This window comes from Myxine glutinosa, chromosome 2 (assembly GCF_964187855.1).
Source record: "Myxine glutinosa chromosome 2, kmMyxGlut1.1, whole genome shotgun sequence".
Lineage (NCBI taxonomy): Eukaryota > Metazoa > Chordata > Myxini > Myxiniformes > Myxinidae > Myxine > Myxine glutinosa.
Window position 1 is genome coordinate 70,109,978 of NC_136262.1, and position 23,361 is coordinate 70,133,338.

The 23,361-nt window shown below is 40.2% G+C and overlaps 1 protein-coding gene across 1 annotated transcript in view; it reads right to left on the reverse strand.

The window, feature by feature from the left end:
• NEO1 (neogenin 1) overlaps positions 1-23,361 on the reverse strand; it is a 389,738-nt gene that overhangs the window by 70,012 nt on the left and 296,365 nt on the right. The window contains exons 20-22 of the mRNA XM_078773416.1: positions 16,531-16,725; positions 3,019-3,181; positions 691-911 (exon numbers count right to left, since the gene is read on the reverse strand). Coding sequence (XP_078629542.1) covers positions 691-911; positions 3,019-3,181; positions 16,531-16,725 — 579 coding nt within the window. The remainder of the gene's footprint in view (positions 1-690; positions 912-3,018; positions 3,182-16,530; positions 16,726-23,361) is intronic.

Consider the following 23,361-nt stretch of genomic DNA (forward strand, 5'->3'; position numbering starts at 1 on the left):
GATCTGATGACTTGCCAGTAACCATTTTGTAAAAATGAATGTGCAGCATCTAACTCAATATGTCGAAATGTCACACACATCCATGCCCGTGAGATTCCCACGGGTGACCCCACTATATTTCTTCGTTTTTATTTCATTCAACATTATTGTCCGGAAGTAAAGGTTCACATGTTCATTTCACGTGTGCAAAAACAAACTCCATTTCACGTGTGCATGGACATGAAACACAGACGGGAAATTGCTTAGAGATATTTCGTTCGAGGCAATTATACACCGCCCAAATAAAATATTTCACCGATACACCGAGCGAATTTCAGCGAATTTCAGCGAATTTCACCGAGTTTCAGGAAATTACCCAGAGATATTTCTTGGTTTTTATTTCATTAGTTACTAGCAGAAGTACCCAGAGTTGCCGGGCGGGGGAGGGGGGAAGGGCACGTACACTTTAAACATGTATATACATGTGTGATGTGGGATATATAAATGTGGGACGTGTGTGTGTGTGTGTGCGTGCATATATGTGTGTGTGTGTGTGTGTGTGTGTGTGTGTGTGTGTGTGTGTGTGTGTGTGTGTGTGTGTGTGTGTGTGTGTGTGTGTGTATATATATATATATATATATATATAGTTGTCTATCAACACATACTTGGCGTAATGTTTCCTGCCCACTGTTACTGAGAGATATAAAATACCTGAGAAGGAATCTCTTCGATGATTTCCATAGCTTTCAATGCTTGGAGCTGCTGGTGTGACAGGTGTCTCAACGCTGTTTCCATTGGGTCCACCAGGGGACTGCGAAATGGGTTTGAGGGCTACAGCCTCGTGGTGAATCCACAGATCTGGAGGGTTTAGCTCTTTAGGGTTGCACTTCCGTTTGTTTGAGCTGCTTGGGGATTTGTGTGCACACCGGCTCCTGGGTGCGAAACACACAGGAGGAAAATTAGATCCGAATGGTGATGGAAAAATGGAAGATATAACTCAAAATAGTTAATAATAGCAACAACACCTAGAGCGCAGTATTCAAGGCAGACCCGTGACAATATTTATTGAAGAAGAAAACATATATATGTACAGTACGTCTTCAAGGTCATAAATATAGCATTACATCAGGTATTTAGGATTGTCATTCGAGAAGTGTGGACGGTGTTTTGCTATTTCACCAAATTATATGGATATGCATTTGAGCCTGGTTCCTTCGAATTTCTCCAGTAATAACATATTGTGTGCACTCAATTTACAATGCTGCCAGAAAGGATTAGAAAAAAAACCCAGCTCTCTGTGGTAATCACAATATTTTTCCTTGCACACCTAGGCATGTACCGTTACCCTCTAAGGCACATTTTCACACCACAGCTGAGGCTATCTTAGGCAGCCATAATCCATCTTGATCCAATCCTTTTTGACATGGTTTATTGTGATTCCCCACAAGAATTATGTCCACAAGTTTTGTGTTTCCATTGACGCTGTCACATAATCAAACACACAGAACTTCAACAAGCAGCTTGCTGACAAAATAACTACACGACAACTCAAAGTAATGCTTGTCGTGTCACTATTTACAACATCCGAAATGACCATTTGCGACAATGTACACCTGACAAGCAGGGGTATGACGCTGGGCAATGCGTAAATCACAATAAATAATCAAAATTGAAAGAGGGCTCTAAAATGCAAATGGAATTGATTTTTCTTGCAGCACCTATTGCTGATTATATATCTTCTCATACTCAGGGCCTGACATGCAAGATATGTGGGGTGTGAATCTTATCATGGAAATGACAACATGGAAGATAGAATGGCACTCAGTGGAGTGCATACCTCCGCCAAACTGAACAATTCACGTTTTGTATCACACTGATATGCCAGATGCCCAACCTGTCCACCAAGTTTCGGCCGAATCGTCCATAACTTTTTGAGATATCGTGCTCACAAACAACCAAACAAACAAACAAGAACTATGTTGTGCATAGCACGATACTTGTGAAATCCCTAAAATAAGTTGTTGGCCTATGATGACCTCAAAAATAATTGGTGGTTGAATTCAGTGACCTGGTATACAAATCCTCTTAAAATTTCAAGTGAATCAGATGAAAATTGAGGATTTTAGAAATTTGGAAAAAAGTGGTTGACCGTTGACCTATGTTGACCTCAAAAATACTTGGTGGTTGAATTTCATGACCAGATATGCAAATCCTCTTCAAATTTCAAGTTAATTAGATGAAAATTGAGGATTTGAGAAATATGGCGTGTTGGCTATGGCTCTGACTATGAAATGTCATGTTGGCTATGGCTATGAAATATGGCGATGTTGACCTTAAAAATAGCTGGGGGTTGAATTCAGTGACTAGATATGCAAATCCTCTTCAAATTTCAAGTTAATTGGATGAAAATTGAGGATTTTAGGAACTTGGCCTATGTTGACCGTTTGGCCTATGTTGACCTCAAAAATTAATAGTTGGGGGTTGAATTCAGTGACTAAATATGCAAATCCTCTTCAAATTTCCAGTTATTCGGATGAAAATTGAGGATTTTAGAAGCTTGGCCTATGTTGACCTTTTGGCCTACGTTGACCTCAAAAATAGTTTTGGGTTGAATTCAGTGACCAGATTTGCAAGCCTCTTCAAATTTCGAGTCAATCAGATGAAAATAGAGGATTTTAGAAATTTGGCCTATGTTGACCTTGTGGCCTATGTTGACCTCAAAAATACTTTGTGGTTGAATTCAGTGAGAAAATATGGAAATCCTCTTTAAATTTCAAGTAAAGTGGATGAAAATTGAGGATTTCAGGAATTTGTCCTATGTTTATCTTTTGGCTTATGTTGACCTTTTGGCCAATGAAAAATCTTCGATTTTTGCAAGTAACAAACAAACAGGGTTGACTGCATAACCTATGTGTACACTTTCGGCGGAGGTAATTACCTGGGCAGATTAATAAATATACAAAACCATTCATGCTGTAGCGATAAAAATAATAATCATAAGCCATGAAAAAAAAAAAAAATAAAGCAGGTGACTCTTACTTCTTCTGAGTGTCCGAAGAGCGTCGTGTACAAACAATAGCTATAACGATGACACCGATGACTATGACGCCACCAATAGTTACGATGAGGATCACCAGCAGGTTGCTCTCGAGTGGAGATGCACGTGCGCCCTTAGGTGTGGTTATTTGCCCAGTGGGAGCATCTGCTTTTCAGACACATCAAAACCATCATTACTTGACCCAAACTGGGTGTCAATCTCACCAAAAATACATCCATACTCTCACGGCTTTCATGTGAAATTGGAGATGCTGTTCGCATATTTATATAAAATAACATTCCTAACACCAAACCAACAGTACACTGCTGTGCTCATCCTCATTTGATTCCAGAAGATGGAATGAGAATTACTTAAAGTGGTATATTCTCCTCCAATTCAGCCAAAGAGGTTTATACGGTGTGGGTTTAGTGTGCTAGTAGGTTGGACATCAAACCAAGATCCTTTGGCTTCTGAATCATATTTCCATTAGATTTACATCAAGTGTGGACCACCAAATCATCACTTCAACATGCACACGAATGCCTTCAGAAGTGCATATAATCATTCAGTGAAAGGCCTTGTCAAGGTGCCCGTACGTGAGAAAACAGTCACATGCATGGCCCATCACAGCCTGACGAGCAGACTGACGGCCCAATCCTCATCGTGTAATCGTGAAAGGCAAAGTCAGTAAAACTGAGCGAATGAATGCTCACAGCATGGCTGACATGGCTAAAGCTGCACTGCAGGCAAATTACAGCATTTCCTCAAGATGGATGTGCATGCAAAGCAAAAGATGGATGGCCACGGTAAAAAAAAATGACGCAAATTGTTAGCTTGAAGCCACAGACACATTCACATGAGGTCGGTATACCATTGAAGCTGGTTCTGTCCAGCTGGTTTGGGTTGCTAGGCCAGTAGTTCTGACCTCCCCCAGCCCCTTTGCCAGAAACCGGCGGCAGTACTGAAGCAAGAGAAGGAACGGAGGAAGCGTGTGGGTTAGTGTCAATCACATGTGAAGCACACGACAGGTGGGCAAGGCCAGGTGATGCTTGCAATGCATGCACAACATGAAACAATGGCGTCATTACGACTTCAGCTCCATGTTCACAAAGGTTAAAACATATGCTGTCAGCAGTGATAAGGTAATGGCAAAAATAAATGAATTTAAGCTGAATGTAAAGACAATGTGAATTATATTATTTCCCACGAAGTGATGTTAATTATAAAGTATCTGAAAAATACAACTCAAACGAAAATGGAAATTAAAACTTGGCCGCCAATTAATTAAATCTGCGATCGCAGAGTGATCGCCAAAGGTAAGTCTCCCCCAGCTAATCTTCAACGATCGTCCGCGACTTACCCTTGGCCTGCAATACAACGTTCGCCATTTTTTTTTGGGACCACCATAAAACCTTGATATTCAACATTTAGAGATAGAGTCAATTAAGAAAACGTGTCCCCATCTAAAAATCCATCATTAAAACACAACATCATGAAAATCGGAGGAGAATTATTCAAGTTATTATCAACTTTTGTTAATTAGGTCACAAACCGAAAAAAGTAGGTCAAGGACACTAATCAAATTTCCGGTACACAACTTCAGCACAGATACAATATTGTGATGCAGGATTATCTTGGAAGGCTAAGCGGTCTTTGAGATCCCGCATTGGCAAAATTGAGTGATGACAAAATTTGTGTTCTTATTTCAGATCGCCATTTGACCTTAACCACGTTATTTCTTTCAGACCGCCATTTGACCTTGACCACGTTATTTCTTTCAGACCGCCAATTGACCTTGACCACGTTATTTTTTCAGATCACCATTTGACCTTGACCACATTATTTTTTCAGACCGCCAATTGACCTTGACCACGTTATATTTTCAGACCGCCAATTGACCTTGACCACGTTATTTTTTCAGATCACCATTTGACCTTGACCACGGTATTTTTTCAGACCGCCAATTGACCTTGACCACATTATTTTTTCAGATCGCCAATGGACCTTGACCACATTATTTTTTCAGATCACCATTTGACCTTGACCACGTTATTTCTTTCAGACTGCCATTTGACCTTGACCTTTAACCCGGAGGGGTATGATGTAAATTAAGCGTAAATGCGCCTTGCTATATCGCAAAGGATATTTTGTTCCGAAGGTCCAAACTTGAGTTTGAGTGTTGAGTTACTGTGAAAAATGTTAAAATGGCTATAATTGGGTAATGACCTTAAAATTAGGTAAGGGTCAAAAAATGAATTCAACCCACATACTTTTTATTCCCATTATTGATGCAAAATTTTATTCTAAAAGTAAGACAGATCCAAGATACAGCTCGGACATTTGGAGCACAGGAAGAAAGAAAATGATAATAAAAAATAAACAATCTAAATGGTGGTTCAGTAATCAGGGAATAAGAAACTGTGGGGTACCATTAATTATTTGGGGCACTAATTGTAGAAATAAACTGCCCAACAGCTGTAGGCCTCCCCCAATCCATTTTAATCTCTCCACTTAATAAATGGCTCGTTTATTACCCCGCTCGCACCAAGCGAAAAGCAGAAGACAGAGGTCTGTCTGTCCATCTGTCTGTCTGTGTGCAAACGTCGGTTTATGAACGAGAAACGTCATATTCAAATTTCATGTTATATTTTGAACACAAATCAGAACATGAATGGGAAAACAAACCTGCCGTTTAACAGTGCTTGTCTCTGAATTTGTCCCGACCGCATATGCGCAAAGAACGAGTGAGATAGTTGTTTTTACTCTGTCCGCCTGTCTGGTGGTGAAATAAAATTGAAAATCATTCCAAATATTCCAAACTGTTTTTAAGGACGTCATAAAGGACACAAACAACAGGCATGAATCATTAATATATTGTGTTAGATAGGGTGGTGTAATAGACACTGCGTCAAGCGGTAAAATGGGGTTAAATTCCAGAATTGATTTATTTACACGACCTTTACAATTTATATTTTACTTAAATTAAATTATATACTTGAACACTGTAGAACACAAATCGCCCTCTTATCACTTCCAAGAACCTCCAGTTTTCAGTACTTGGACAGGTTAAATAAGGAAGTGTATGAGACTGCTTCATTAGCGCTAAACTTCTGGATTTTTTTAAACGATCTTTAAAATCATTATTTTATTAAAATTGAAGTACAGTGGAACCTTGACTTACGAGTTTAATTCGTTCCGTGACCGAGCTCGTAACTCAAATTGCTCGTATCTCAAATCAAATTTCCCCATTGAAATGCATTGAAATGCTATTAATCCGTTCCAGCCTGCCAAAAACCACACCAATTTTTTTTTAAATATACGGTATATATAAAAATATCTCGCGCTTTATATTTCACCTGTATGCAGCATACAAGTTGGCAGGATGGCCTGGACTGGAGGTACGCACACTTGACTCTAAAGTCTAAACTGTCCAGCCTGGGTTTGAATCCCGACCCAGCTATAACCTGTCATGGGTGAATCACAGGCAGGGTGATTCATCAATGTGTGTACCGCTAAACTGGGCGCCCCGTTTGCGTCCCATTAGTTGTTGGATGTTAAGGATCTCACCGTGTTTTCCACAAAGAGAAGGCGAGCTATCGCCGGCATTCTGAACAAGTTGTGGCCTGGCATGCTCTTCTCCTCTGCCGTTATATACGTCCTCCTCGACACCTCGCTCATGTTTTTCGACGATTGCGTGTTTTATATCCAAGCACATCATCCTCTTCTTCTTCTCAGCACTGCACTTGCCACTCACTTTCTTAGGCCCCATGGTTAAAACTAAGAAATTTTCCGAAATAACCAAAATGCGAAAAAAAAAATGCAGCGCTATACGACAGAGATACGTACTGTACGTGCACGGCAAGATAACCACGTGACCAGAACCCACCTGGCGGCGTGAACTCGAAATAACCAAAATGCGAAAAAAAAAATGCAGCGCTATACGACAGAGATACGTACTGTACGTGCACGGCAAGATAACCACGTGACCGGAACCCACCTGGCGGCATAAACTCAAAATAACCGAAATGCGAAAACTAAAATGCAGCGCTATACGACAGAGATACTGTACTTGAACGGCAAGATAACCACGTGACCGGGTGGCGAAAGCTCGTAACTCGGATCTCGGCTCGCATCTCAAAGCAATAAACCGCCGGAGCGACGGCTCGTATCTCGAAAAACTCGTAAGTTGGGGCACTCGTAAGTCAAGGTTCCACTGTATATACTTGAACACTGCATGGGTATCATAATAATAAGTGCTTTACATAGAGATTACATATCGACACTGGTATATGGACCTGCAATCGTGGATACATGGTCTCTTGTTGGTTGTTGTTTCCCATATGCGGGTTTTTTTAAGAAGGTGGGAGGAAGTTCTCTCAGAACTCAAAATCTCCACCTCCTTTTTTCGGTAAAGGATCATTATTCATGAACCAGATTGTGAAACTTAGTTCTCAAAGCTTCGTTCCAAGGGCTTGTACGTGACTTGTATATTGGTGTATTAATGATACTTTTTCCTCTTCTTTCTTCCTGTATATATTATAACACCATGACGATTCAATCGAATGAAACTCGTTCTCAACCTGCATTTGGCGTCTCCGCCACCAAAGGTACTTAAGTCTACGCCGTTAAGTATCTGCGATGCTAATATCAGGGGGGTTCGTGGCAATTTCTCTGCCATCCAATCGTTCTTTAGCAGATCCGTAGAATTGAATTCTCCGGATCTGCTTGCTCTTTGCGAAACTCGTCTCCGCATCGAGATGTTACATGAATCTTTTGCAATACCTGGCTACATCCTCCATAGCCTTGAATTTCCACCTTCACATGGTTTGTGCATTTATGCAAAGGCCTCTATCACTTGACCATGAGGTCTTGTTCATCAGGTTCATCAAAACTTTAACGTTCATCACAAAGAATGGTTAGTCCACTATCACAGCGCAGATGCTCCTGGTGACAGTGCATTTAACTTTGCCATGTCACATGACCGTACTCTGATCATCTCAACTTCGACTCAAATTCCTGATCGAGTAACTGACAACAAGTACCTTCTTGATTTATTTTTATGCTTAAATCCTGGGAATTGTACTGCAAAAATTCTCCGCCCTCTAGGAAATTATGATCATGTCAAGATCGAAGTTCAGGTTTCTTATTCTTCACCATCAACTGCTGTTCATCCTGTCCAGTGTCCATCGAACTGTCTTCCAACATAGCAAGGCTGACTGGGATGCTTTGCGCTTTTTATGCCTATGTTCACTGGAACTCGATCCTTTATTACAACCCATCTGAAGCTGCCAAGGAAGTTACTGAGTGGATCCGTGTCGGTATGGACCTCTTTATCCCTTCTCGGGCCGACCAAGTGAAACCACTCTCTCAGCCATGGTTCACTCCGGCTTGTTCTGCTGCTATCGCCCATCGCAATCACTTTTTCAAACAAGTACAGATACATTCAAAGCACACCGCCCCCATGCCAGATAAATAAATATCCTCCAGCGCGGCATTACCGGGGTGCCTTTGGTGCCCGGCGATACCACCGTGCAGTTCATATAGACTGCATTGGGAGGGAGAGGTGTACAATAATTGATTGATTAATTGCATAGTTAAAATCAATAAATAATGATCATAAAATATTTTGTTAATCAATTGGCTAATAGCATACCTAAACCACCAGTGCTTCATCCGAAGCTGTAACTTTTGGAAAATTAATTAAATAAGTCATTAATCGAAAAAATTATATAATTAGTTGATTAATCAATAAATTTATTAATCGATTAATTGATTAATCAATAAATCAAAAATATACTTTATAGCCACATCACTTGGTCACTGTCATGTCCAAATATCAGCTTCCTCGCTCAAAAGGTGCCTGAGATATTGCCCAGATGAGAAAGAAAATAAATAAATGATTAATAATGAAAATAAATAAATTGTAATCATAAAAAAATTAAATAATTAATCAATTGGCTAATAGAATACCTAAACCACCACCATTTCATCTGAATCTGCAACATAATTTTTTTTTAAATTAAGCCATTCATTGAATAATAAAATGATTAATTGATGAATTGATTAATCAATAAATCAAAAATAGACTTTACAGCCAAATCACTTGGTCATTGCCGTGTCCAAATATCAGCTTCCTAACCCAAAAGGTGCCTGAGATAATGCCCAGAAGAGAAAGGAAATAAATAAGTGCTTAATTAATCGATAATAATTGAGTAACTAATCAATATATCGATTAATCAAAAAACAAAAAAATACCGTTTTTGACAAAGTATTTACTCACAATTGTGCCCAAATTTCAGCTTCCTAGCTCAAATGATGGCTGAGATATCACCCGGACAAACAAAATAAACAAACAACCAGAGTGAAAACTGAGTACTCCCTTTCAGCGTGCGTCATTGCCGAGCCCCCTTCGGTGCCCGGCAATAACGTTATGCAGCGCCTGGAGATGGCATAGGAAAGGAGTGGTGTACAACATTATCATCGTGATTGCTCGAGCGAGGCGCATCATTTGTTTCAACTTGTGAGCAACAACTGTAAACCAGTATTAGAGAATGCTATGCGACGATATGAAGAATCTGTTTGTGATTATATCTCAAATAAGCGGCAAGGTTCCAGAATTTTTTAGAGAATTGCTGATATAATTCTCAACCATAATCGATCATCGTTTCCTGTCCTCTTCAATTGCCCTGAAGTGCTTACTTCTCCCATTGATAAAGTCAACCTCTTCGTTGAGTATTTTGCTGAAAACTCCACACTTGAAGACCACGGACATCTGTTTGTCCTGCCTGTTTGTCCTTCCCGTCTTGACATCAGATTTTTCACTATCATCATCACACCCAGGAAAGTTGCTAAGATTATTCAAAGGCTTCACATTTCAAAATCTAATGGACCAGATAGAATCCCTGTAATTGTTTTGAAGATGTGTTCCCCTGAACTGTCTTCTGTTCTCTCAAAGCTGTATTGCTTGTGTCTGTCAAAGTCTGTGTTTCCACTTAGCTGAAAGCAGGCTTCTGTAGTCCATCTTTAAAGGCTCCGGTGAGAAATCTGATCCTTCTAACTATCGGCCTGTTAGCCTTCTACCCATTATAAGCTAAGTGTTTGATCCTTGATAAAACAACAACTCATGACTCATCTGGAAACCCACAACCTCCTAAACGATGTCCAGCATGGCTTCCGACAGTCAAGGTCTACTGGTGATGTTCTATCCCTAATCACTGAACATGTGAATAGGGCTTTGGATCATCATGGAGAAGCCAGGATTGATGCTTTTGATATCTTAAAGGCTTTTGACAAAGTGTGGCCCAAGGGCCTCATCCATAAGCTAAAATCATATGGCATTTCTGGAAAATTACTTGACACAATCACTGACTTCCTTGCAAATTGTCAAATCTCTGTGGTACATGAGGGACAGTTATCCCCTGTCGATTATACGAGTGCTGGTGTTCCTCAGGGGTCTGTGTTGGGTCCAATATTGTTCTTGTTATATGTCAATGATCTGCCTGATTGTATTCTTTCTCAATTAAGCATTTACGCAGATGCCTCGACATTGTACACTACCTTCCCAGGAACCTTGTCTCCTCCTACCCATGACCATGCAAGTACCACTCTCAATCTGGACCTAGAGAGTGTGATGAACTGGGGAAAAGACTGGCTTGTCACTTTCAACCAAAAAAAGACCCACTTATTGTCTGTGTCTAGTTCAAGATCACCTTGTTTTCTGCTTTCCCTTAATCCCAACTTACCTCCATAAAAGAGCAACAAAATGCCAATAGATTCCTCATTTTTGTCCAATATGTATACTTTCCTTTGTGCAGCCCCCACCTTGGGTGGCTTTAAATGCTTTGTGGCAGGTAATATCTCATAAAAACCAAAAAAAAAAACAAAAAAAAAACTGCTATTTCCATTCTATGTAGGAGCAGTTGCTTATTAGCCAGTTATCTCAAATGTCCGAATTTTGCACCAGGTGACTACAACAGGCCGAAAGGTTTGGACAAGACAAAATGTCCATTTTAATATATTGCTGGGTACAATTTCTGAGTCCGACTCTTATCAATCTTCAATTCGCTCCACAATCAACAGGGATATGGCAATGTCTCTCTTTGTACCCTTCTGTATATACACATCAATTTGTATGGCCTTGGCTATGTCTGTAAATGTACGCTTTTGTTACCTTCGCAAAAGCGGAAGGTTATGTTTACCTTTGTGTACATCTCCATGTGCCGCTCATGTTGTACGTACATGTGTATACATTTGTTTTGGATACTTTTGTCCCTGTATACATCGTTCCTTGTTATGTATATGTGTGTGTACCTTTCAATTTTTGTGATTTTATTTGCCTGTGCCTTTGTTCATGCTATTTTATGGTGCTTGTCCACCTTTGTTGATCCCTGCTTATCCAAAGCCCAATGTAATATGGATGGAAACACCACAATAAATTTGCCATTTCTTGTTTTCTCACCAATTGCCGTATTTTATAGAAAACGTGCATGATAGGCAGACGAAGTAGAAGAGCTTGAAGTGTGAAAATCGTGCCCTGGATTACAAAGCAAACGCACTCAATTACTTTGGTCAATTTTCTTCACAGGCCATGCGGCTAAAATGCATGTCAGAGAGAAAGGGACAGAGAATTGCAGTGCATGCCAATTAACACCTTATTTGCGAACAAAACGAGCAGGCTGCGTTGATGTCAGCATTTAGAAAATGACAAAACAGGGGGAAATGTAATGAGGTGAGAAAAATGGACGTCAGCAAACGGAGATAAAATAAATGAAAAACTCCGGAGGTTGAGAAAGGGCCCCCCAATTCAGTTTGTCTTGCGGAGGACACTGCAGCGAACAGAGTCGTCGTGCTGATGCCAAGAAACAAGCTTGTGCTTCGTTACTAACCCAAATGACATCCTGCTATAACTATATTGGAGAGCTTTCCAGCAGAAATGAGAAAAAAGTGCAATACAAAGCGAGGTTTGTTAAGGTAACATCTATGAAAAGGGAAGAGGAGTTTGCAAAGGTAACATCCATGAAAAGGGAAGTGAGGTTTGTTCAGGTAACATCCATGAAGAGGGAAGCAGGGTTTGCAAACATAACATCCATGAAGAGGGAAGCACGGTTTGCAAATATAACATCCATGAAGAGGGAAGTGAGGTTTGTTCAGGTAACATCCATGAAGAGGGAGGCAGGGTTTGCAAATATAACATCCATGAAGAGGGAAGTGAGGTTTGCGAGATAACATCAATGAAGAGGGAAGCAGGGTTTGCAAACATAACATCCATGAAGAGGGAAGTAGGGTTTGCAAATATAACATCCATAAAGAGGGAAGCACGGTTTGCAAATATAACATCCAAGAAGAGGGAAGCATGGTTTGCAAATTATAACATCCATGAAGAGGGAAGCACGGTTTGCAAATAAAACATCCATGAAGAAGGAAGTGAGGTTTGCAAATATAACATCCATGAAGAGGGAAGTGAGGTTTGCGAGATAACATCCATGAAGAGGGAAGTGAGGTTTGCGAGATAACATTCATGAAGAGGGAAGTGAGGTTTGCGAAGGTAACAACCATGAAGAGGGAAGTGAGGTTTATGAAGGTAACATCCATGAAGAGGGAAGCAGGGTTTTCACAGGTAACATCCATGAAGAGGGAAGCAGGGTTCGTGAAGATAACGTCCATGAAGAGGGAAGTGAGGTTTGCGAAGGTAACAACCATGAAGAGGGAAGTGAGGTTTCTTAAGGTAACATCCATGAAGAGAGAAGCAGGGTTTTCACAGGTAACATCCATGAAGAGGGAAGCAGGGTTTGTGAAGATGACGCCCATGAAGAGGGAAGTGAGGTTTGCAAAGGTAACACTCATGAAGAGGTAAGCAAAGTTTGTTGGGGTACCATCCACGAAAAGGGAAGCAAGATATGTCAATGTAACATTCATGAAGAGGGAAGTGAGGTTTGTTGAGGCAACATCCCAGAAGCGTTATCCCAAGGAAAGTTTAAGATTGTATAAGATCGGAAAATTTTAACACGAGTCATATAAATATATATATATATATATATATTAAAAAAAAAAAAATCTATACTAGCTTGGCTCGGCTCGCGACACTCACCTCACCAAGCGTCGTTACTGAGGAACGGGCTTATTTTAGCTGAGGATAATGACTGTACCTGAGTTGCTGTGTGGTCATGATTCACACCAATCATAGTACAAACAATTATTTTGCACAAATTTATTTGTAGTGTTTGTGATATTACATTTTTATAAACAATCTAGGTTGAAGATTTCGGTTGAAAAAAAAAATTCAAAAAAGAACCCCTCAGCGCATACATACGGGAGGGGTAGGTGCAGTCTGGAAGTTTGGGATGATTATACCTCACCACCACAAAATTTAAAACACCTTACCACCGATATATAGATGTATAAATCGATATATATATATATATATATATATATATATATATATACTCAAAGGCAAAAGTTATTGTGACACACAAACAACAAACAGAATCAGTGTTAAACTTTTACTGCCGCGAATGAAATGTTATTACATGGAAAGACAAATGTTTCAAGGTATGGTAACGATCAACAGTCCATAAGAACAGTGCACCTGGCATATGCAAATGAGCCACAACACAAGAGGGGGTTCACAAGCAAGTTCACACAGTCAGTAGCGAGTGTGTCCACCTTGTGCATTGATGCAGGCCTGGCACCTTCGCCTCATTGAGGCCACTAAACGTCGATGAAAGTCCTTGGGAAGATCATTCCATATCCGAGGAAGGATTTGGTGGAGTTCCTGCAGCGTTTTTGGAGGATTCGGATGACGTCATAAACGTCGCTCCATTTCATCCCAGACGTGTTCAATGGGTGACAAATCAGGGGATCTTGCAGGCCAGGGTAACACATTAACATTGTTCTGATTAAGATACTGCTGTACAACTCGAGCAACGTGTGGTCTGGCAATATCGTGTTGAAACGTCACTCTAGGGCCGTTCTGTTGCAAAAACGGTAAAGCGGCCATTTGCAAAATCTCGTCTCGGTACCTCACAGCATTCAAGTTCCCCTCAATCAGAATCATTGGCGTTCTTGCTGCAGCTGTTATCCCACCCCAGATCATAACGCCCCCACCTCCAAAACGATCCCCTTCCAGAACACATGGCCTGATGTAACGTTCACCTGTGCACCTGTAGACATGTGTCCTACCGTCAGCTCGGTGAAGCTGTGCCAAATGGTGTTTCTATGGACGTTGAATCGACGAGCAACATCACGCTGCGAGGTACCAGACTGAAGCATACCTATAGCTCTCCATCTGTCATTTTCCCCGAGGTGTGGCATGTCGAACTTATTCCAAAACGATGAATAGAGGTGTTTTTCTGACTTCTGCACTTCTTAAGACTGCATTGAGTGGAAATGATAAGCGTCTGGTTGTCTGGCCTTTTAAAGTGAACATTGCTGGCCATTTTTCTCGAATATGTCATGCTTCTTGCAAATTTCATGCAATTCGAACAACAACTGCTTGGTTGCGTTTCTTCGACCATTTTAACACACTCTTTCTCTGGTTCAAATCCAAAAATTCATTCACAAGATTACCAATGAAAAAATTCCATGTCACAATAACTTTTGCCTCTGAGTATATATATATATATATATATATATATATACATGTATATATACATATATATATATATACACAAAGAATTAAGTTAAGCACCCCCCCCGTTTTTTTACAACCTCGCACATTACAAGTTTGTTGTCGTCAAAACAGTGTAATATACCCATGATATTGCTATATTTTCTGGAGAAGTGATATTATGGTCACATAAAAACATAACAATCATGCCGTTTTCAATATTTTATTCTGAATAATTTAAGGTGAAATTTTTTGGGAATTTTAGGCATATTTTCACCTCAATTTAAGTATGGAGCTATAGGTCCATCACGGACAGTGTGGATGACGTTTATGTTTTCTAACGTACAGTCATTGTTCTGAGAAGACCTCTAGCGATCTTTGCGTCAATAACGTGTGTAGGACCCACGTGATCGGATCACTGACTCAACCAATCACTTTTTTTCACTTTGATCACTCAATTTCATCAATGGATAATTGCTAATGTCATACCAATCATTATTTGATCTCACATACCTTAGAATATATGCCAATGTATACATATACACAAAGAATATATATTAGGGGGTGCTTACCTTAATTCGTTGTGTAGGGGTGCTTAACTTAATTCTTTGTGTATATGTATGTATTGGCTTATTTGATTGGGTGAATGAAAAGCAACACAAGGTAAATGATAAAGTTACGCCAAACTTTTCAGCTATGAAAATCATCAATGAAGAAAAACATAGATCTCAGCAATTTTATCAGGTAAAGTCATCTTATCAGGTAAAGTCAAACTTATCAGGTAAAGTCAAACGTATCAATTTATCAGACAAAGCATCTATCTTAACAATGACATCGTGATATTGCGAGGATTTATGCTGTTCGAGAAAGAGGGGAAGACAGAGATATAAATCACAGGCAATTGAGCATGGATTAGCTCAATTGAGCTCAATAAAAACTTTATTGAGATTATGTAATCGTGTTGGTTATTGTCCAATGTAGATTATTCCAAAATACATGGCTGCATGGTAGCATCATTGGCTGAGTGTGCGGATGTGCTGCTGATGCAATTCCCTCTGTAGGCTAGGGCAGGAATTTGGATTTTGTTTATGGTGTTGGCGATAGCTCGCCTACTCTTCGCAAAGGATGCCATGGGATCTTCAAGTATATAATTGTATTTAAATAAAAAAAGATTGTAAAGGTATAAAAAATTCATTCCGGAAGTTTACCGCTGTTGACGCAGTGGCTTTTTCACCACCTTATCTAACACATTACATTAGTTATTCATGTCCGTTGTTTGTGTCATTGATGACTTAAGTTTCCTGTTTGGAATGATTTTCAATTTGCTTTATGGCCAGGAAGACAGACAGAGTAAATTAATTATATCATTCCTCTCTGCACATGTACGATCAGGAAAAATTGAGAGCCAAAGTACTGCTAAACACGACAGGTTTGTTTTCCAATTTGTGCTTAAAATATAACATTTAATTGAAATAAAGTTTTTTTCTTGATCGTAAACTGATGTTTGTGGACGGACAGACAGAAGTGAACCAATTGCTTAACCCCCTATGACAAACAGTCCCTATGCAGACATTTCTAACAAAATCTGTGAAGCTCCCATCAGGTTTCCAGCAGATCTCATGATAAATCATAGGAGATTTTTATAAAGGGAAATGGAGGAAAATCCATACATTCAAACCTACTAATGTGACCTGGTGAGTAATTAAGAGGAGGTGTGAAGAAATAACGTTCACCTGAAGCGTTTTCAAAGTTGTTCCAGTTTATCAAATAAATATGAATGCAATCCCTTAACAACATGACTCTTCAGGTCATAAACCCAATAAATGTTTACCAAAGGCTTGCCATAAATCAATTCTATATCCATTGCACACTGTGCACTCACCCTTACATCAACAGTTACCAAAGTTACCTTTGGGTGTACGGAAGGAGACTGGGTCCGATATAGGCCCCATTCCCTTGGCATTCCGTGCCTGGACCTTGAAGTGGTACTGCGTGCTGAGCGTAAGGTCGTGGATCTGGTGCGAGAGGCGGTCACCCACCACAGGCTCGACAATCCAGTCATGCATCTCAGCTGCCTTGTTGGTGGTATAATATACAATGTACCCTGAGGAAATGGAGAGGTGGGATGGTCGTGAATATCCTATTGTAAATACATATGGGCATTCCATCAGGTCCATCAATTCTCTTTATAGAGGAAACTTAGTGCATGTCCAACCTCACTTTGCTGTTCCATTCATGAAAAGAGGCCACCGTCTTCATATGCAATACTAGAACGGAGACCAGTGGAGCACATACCTCCACCAGGCTGTACAGCTTCGGTTTTTATCGCACTGATAGATCCAGTATCTGGATCCAGACTTGAACCAAAACCGAATCATTTTGTCCTTCTCGCACACCCGACCTGTCCACCAAGTTTCGGGAAAATTGCTCCACAACTTTTTGAAATATCCTGCTATATATCGTTTTAGCCCTACTCCTCAATGGTGAAGAATCACTTAAAAAATTTATACTAGCCGGTTCCGAATCCGGATCTTCACCAAAATCCGGCTAGTATCATTTTAAAAATGATTCTTTACCATTGCCATTGGGAGAGAGGACCAAAAACGATACATAGCAGGATATCTCAAAAAGTTAAGGGCGGATTTGGACGAAACCTGGTGGACAGGTTGGGTGTGTGACAAGGACGATTCGATTCGATTTTGGTGAAGATCTGAATATGGAGTCGGATACGAGAGTTATTTAATTTTTAAGTGATTCTTCACCATCGAGGGATCGGGCGAAAAGTGAAATATAATAACATGATATTTATAAAAGTTATGGATGAGTTATGACAAAACTTGGTGGACGAGCTGCTTAGGTGACAAGAACAAGCTGATTAGTTTTGGTTCAGGTCTGAATCCAGATCCGGCGTATCAGTGAGATAGAAAACATAAACTGTTCAGGTTGGCGGAGGTATGTGCTCTACCGAGTGCGGTCTCGTTGACCCTGCTCTCTGCATTGTTAAGCATTTACAGACTATACATTTACATTGCTAATGACATTGCTACATTGAGGTTTTGCACATAATTCCATCTATATATGAGAATTGCAATCAATCTTCATATTAGGAGTGACCTATTTATTACCTCCGCCACCGAAGGTGGGCAGAGGTTATGTTTTCACCCCTGTCTGTCTGTTTGTGAACAGGATATCTCAAAATGTTGTAGACGGATTCGGACGAAATTTGGTGGAGAGGTTAGGTATGTGACAAGGACGAAATGATTAGATTTTGGTGAAGGTATGAATCCGGATCCGGCTACTAGAGTATACCGTAAGTGATTCTTCACCATTGAGACATAGGACAAAACCGATATATAGCACCATATCGGAAAAACATGTGGACGGATTCAGACGAAATTTGTTGGACAGGTTGGGTGTGTGATGAGGACGAATCGATTCAATTTTTGGTGGAGATCTGTGAACTCGATTTCTGAGCTAGCTTTTGATTGGTGAACTAGACATCTGATCTAGCTTTTGATTGGTGAAACAATTTAGTGACCCAATTTGCAAATTATGTTGAAATTTCAAGTCAATCAAATGAAAATTGATGATTTTATGTGACTTTGACCTGTGACCCTTCTTTCACCAAATTATTAATTAGTCTTGTGAAAAACTGATGAAAAATCTCAAATGGTAGTTGTGAATGGCGCGCGCGCGCGCGCGCGCACACACACACACACACACACACACACACACACACACACACACACACACACACACACACACACACACACACACACACACACACTCGATACATTGAGACCTGGGAAGGCTGCATTCAACCTTCTGACACTCACATATACAAACACACACACACATAAATATACATGCACACACACATATACACACACACAAACAAATATACATGCACACACACATATACACTCACACACACAAACATACACACACATACACACATAAATATACACGCACACACAAACATAAATATATATACACACACACACACATATACATAAATACACACACACACACACATACATGCACACACACACACACAGACACACACAGACACACACACACACACACAAACTCGATACATTGAGACCTGGGAAGGCTGCATTCAACCTTCTGACACTCACATATACAAACACACACACACACAAATATACATGCACACACACATATACACACACACAAACAAATATACATGCACACACACATATACACTCACACACACAAACATACACACACACATACACACATAAATATACACGCACACACAGACACACACACAAACAAATATACACGCACACACACACACACAAACATAAATATATACACACACACACACACACACACACACACACACACACACACACACATATATATATACATAAATACACACACACACACACATACATGCACACACACACACAGAGACACACACACACACACACACACACACACACACACACACACACACACACACACACACACACACACACACAGACACACACTTGCAAACCCCACCTCCTGCTGCGTGGGCAAAGGAGCTAAAGATCTAATTCACATTCCAGAAGGTAGATGGCTTGAGGTGAGTTTTGGAATGCAATTATCATTTAACATCGAAATAAAATTTTATTTTCAAAAGGAGTGTCGCTTCGTTCTAACCAATCAACGAGAAATGACTTGGATGCACTATAAAAGCACTATTTTGAATATTGATGAGATTATAGCTATCGCCAGCACCTTGGCCGAATTGAATTTGTACATTATATTGTATAAACCTGTTTGAGGTGTAAGAAACATTTGATTTGTTTTTCATGTTAGTACAAAAACCCTGAAATTATAACATTGGTAGGGACATTAAATTTTATATCGATCAATAATTTGATGATGACATTTTGATGGCAGAGGCCCACACAAGTCTAAATGTGTCCCTGCCAAATTGCAGCTCTAACCTACAGAGGGCACTGCATCAGCAGCACTGCCGCACCACCTGGGAGAACTGATGCTAAGCCGAAGCGACGTGCTGCACGCGAACCCGACGATGATGAGGGCGATGCGATTATAAAATGGTAATGGCGTTCACAGAATCACATGAAGCTTTGTAGAAATTGCAATTGTCACACTATAGAGTAAGGTGATGTGTCATGAAGTAATTTTTTTTTTCTAAAATACCAAATGGTATAATAAAAAGGAAATAACACAATCATAAGAAAATAAATAAAAAATGCAAATGTCTGCTTCAAAATATAAACTCGAAGGTGGTTCGATGTTGCAAGATGTGTGCACCATTTATACGAGAAACTCATAAAGTGCGAGGTGTTTGATGAAACTTCGCCAACTTCTCAAGGTGTTCCCACGCTACGCACATGCACTTGTTGCATCGGATGTGGTTGAAGCCTTCACACCATCTGCGGAGAAATCTTTGAGACGGTTCCACAGCAATTTCAGGACGTGTGCTTTGACCTCTTCTTCTTTGGTAAACTTAATGCCACTCAGACGCTCCTTGAGTGGTGCAAGAAGATTGAAATGGCAAGGTGACGATGCTGAGCTGTAAGGGGTTGATTTGCAACTTCTCAACCTATCTCCGATAACGTATTGGTGGTCACAATTGTTGCGTGATGGAGAACATGCTTTGCTGTCGTCAGCAGGTTGCTTATCACTTCATTGAGGAGCAAGTCACGGAGTATTGCGGATTGATGGTTTTCCCTTGCTCAAAAAAACTCTACATTAGTTAAACTGTGAAGGGCCCAAACACAATGCCATGAGCTTTCCACCTGATGCCTGAACCAGGAAGTTTTTGGTGGTGAAGACCAAAAAATGTCTCCACTCAATTAAGACTCTCAACATTTACAGATGACAACTGAAAACCTCAATAAACCCATCTAATGGACCCTTGCCTTTCTGGCTGTTGCAGATTTTCAATACTCTCGTCTTTGAACCAATTTCTCACAGACAGCGGGCGAGGCATGGATTACCATGGGGACCTGACTGCCACACCACTTCAAAGCAAGGAGTGCAGCATTCTCCAAAAATGTCCTGATGACATACCTCCATACAGCACATGCTGCTTTGCCTTGTGGGGGGAAAGGAAATGTAGTTGTGGACCAATACTATTGGTATTACATTTGCACAGCAGCAGTAATTGTTATACAAATATTCCATTGAGCTAAACCACAAATTTTATAGCATTTGCCATATTTCTGAGAGTGCTTCTAAACAGGTGCAAGCACATTTATCACATGCACCAAAAACATAATCCAGACTGTGAGTGTAGTACCCTGCAGGATATTGAAATACCCGAATTAGATCTCACATCCACAGACTTTGAAGGCCTCAGCTCAAAACGTATGACGATTACCCGCCAAGGCAGTCAGCCAGTATTGCCTTAGGAACGGTTTTGTGAGCCGCCGCTCCGGCTGTAATGGAGTAGTCGACTGCAAGAAGATTAGGATTAGTGAAGGGATCCCTTGCTTTGCTCTGCCGGGAAGTATTTCCTCTCTGTATTAACACCTGGTCACATATAATCCTCCAGTAATGCAATTATTTGGGAAAGGGTACATTTTATAACCACAGACTCCTGTATCTTCACTTGAAAATTCACAAAAGGTAGTGCAAAGAAAAATGAAATGGGTGGAGAGAAAAACCTCAAATGTTGAGAGAATGAAAAGTCTTGCTTGTTGGAGTTATTTCCCAGGTGGGATGGATGTTCCGCGTGTTGGTGAGGTATTACGTGTGGCTTACAAGTGTATGGGAGGTCAAGTCCGCGATATATCAAGCTTCAAACTTTACCACGAGCCAGTAAGACAACCATATAGTATGTTTGATCATTTGCAATATAATAATGCTTTAAATTCATCAGCTTTATATATTCCTTTTTGTGATACCACATAAGGTTTGGGATGAGAACAGTATGTAAGGAAAAACAGTTAGGGTGAAGTAATGCAGTACAATGGAGGAGAATGGAAAAAAATTGAGAAGGAAACGAAGAGGAAGGAAGAAGGAATAGGTTATGAAGGAGAGAGAGAAAAGGAAAAGTATATTTTGACTTTAGAGTACATACTAAGGGGAGGGGAGGTGAATATATTTGGCCATTTTTGTGTATGCCCAATGCCTCTGAGCATCTGAAAAGATTGCCTCTGAGCATGCAGAACCAAAACGATGTTTCAACATCTAAGCGACTTAAATGTCACTGTCACATAAAACGACTTCTATTTATGAGCAATCCTCAAACATCCAAAGCCTGGGCAGCGCAAGCAAAGGCTTAAAAATGTCATCCCATTTGAAATCAGGCTCATCGCAACACTGTGAAGGCTCACAGTCATCAAAGGTATGTTTGGGTAAAGTGGAGATACAGAATGAACTCGTTAGCTCTTGGAGAGTTCAATAAAGGTCACTGTAGAGATATTTCTTAACCAGTGCTTCAAAACTGTCACTAAATATGACAGGTGTAAAAATTAATGAGTTTTTGTGTGTGCGTCAATGGTTGTTATCTCCATATTCGGGTTTCAGAAGGTGGAACGTAGTCCTCCCAGGTCTCGAAATATCCACTCCATTTTGGTTCATGATTCATGGTCCACGCTGTGACGTTTTGTTGTTCTCAAAGTTTTGTTCCGAGGACTCTTTCCAGGATCGTCACCGAGCCCCGGACAGCCTCCATCTGCAGTTCCTTTGTAGCAATATTCCAAGGGATGGATTTTAAGATCTCCGTAAGGGTCTTCTTCATCATCCCATTGCTCCAATTATCACTGACACAATTTCGGCACTCTTCAGATTCCAAAATCTTTTGACTTCATTTTTGAGGTCTTGTTATTTGATCATTTTCTTGATTTCTGTGTTGTTTAGGCCAAAAGCGCTGGATACTGACACCTCAATGAGCAACACCATATTCTCTTTTTTGGACATCAGTACTATATCCGGTCACAAATGTTCACGCCCGATGGGATCATCAGGTCGCAAGTGAGCATTACTTCCTTGTTTTTAATTATTGCTTTTGGTTTATGTTTCCATGAGATTTCTGTAACTGGGATATTTAAATAAAGTTGATTACTCCACATACTTTGTGGTGCTTTTGTGTGTATCGCTGTTCTGACATCAGGTGTTTTTTTATATCCTGATAGGAGGTGGCTCGTGCTTTCTGTTTCTACCCTGTGGAACCTACACTTGTCCAGTTGACTAAGTCCTGCCATTTTCTTAAAGGCCCTGGTCTTGGACATTTATTATGATTCATTCTTAATCTCAGTTGTGTTGACCTCTTCCTAGCCAAACCAATGAGCCTTCTTTGTCGATGCCCAATATGTCCAACTCTTTTTTTTCCTTCCTGCTCTTTCTCCCAGTTGTTGTTCTACCAGTTGTTGGTGTATTTCTGTTGATATTTCACTTTATATTTTTCTTTTGACTTTTTTGCAATCATTGGGCTGCATCCGTTGCTGTTTCGGTTACATGTGTGACATCTTACTGTATATTCACACCTGTTTTTGGAATTTTCCTGCAAGGCAGATTTGGTATACCTTTTTACCTTCGCAAAAGCGGAAGGTTATGTTTTGATCGCTGTGTATTTATTTGTATGTCTGTGTGTGTGTGTGTGTGTATGTTATTCGCATAACTCAAAAAGTATTCAACCGAATTGCATGAAATTTGGTGGGATGATTGGTTATTATACGGGACACATTTGATTAGATTTTGGGAGCAATCGGGTCAAAGGTCAAGGTCAAGGTCACGAAAAGGTCAAAAT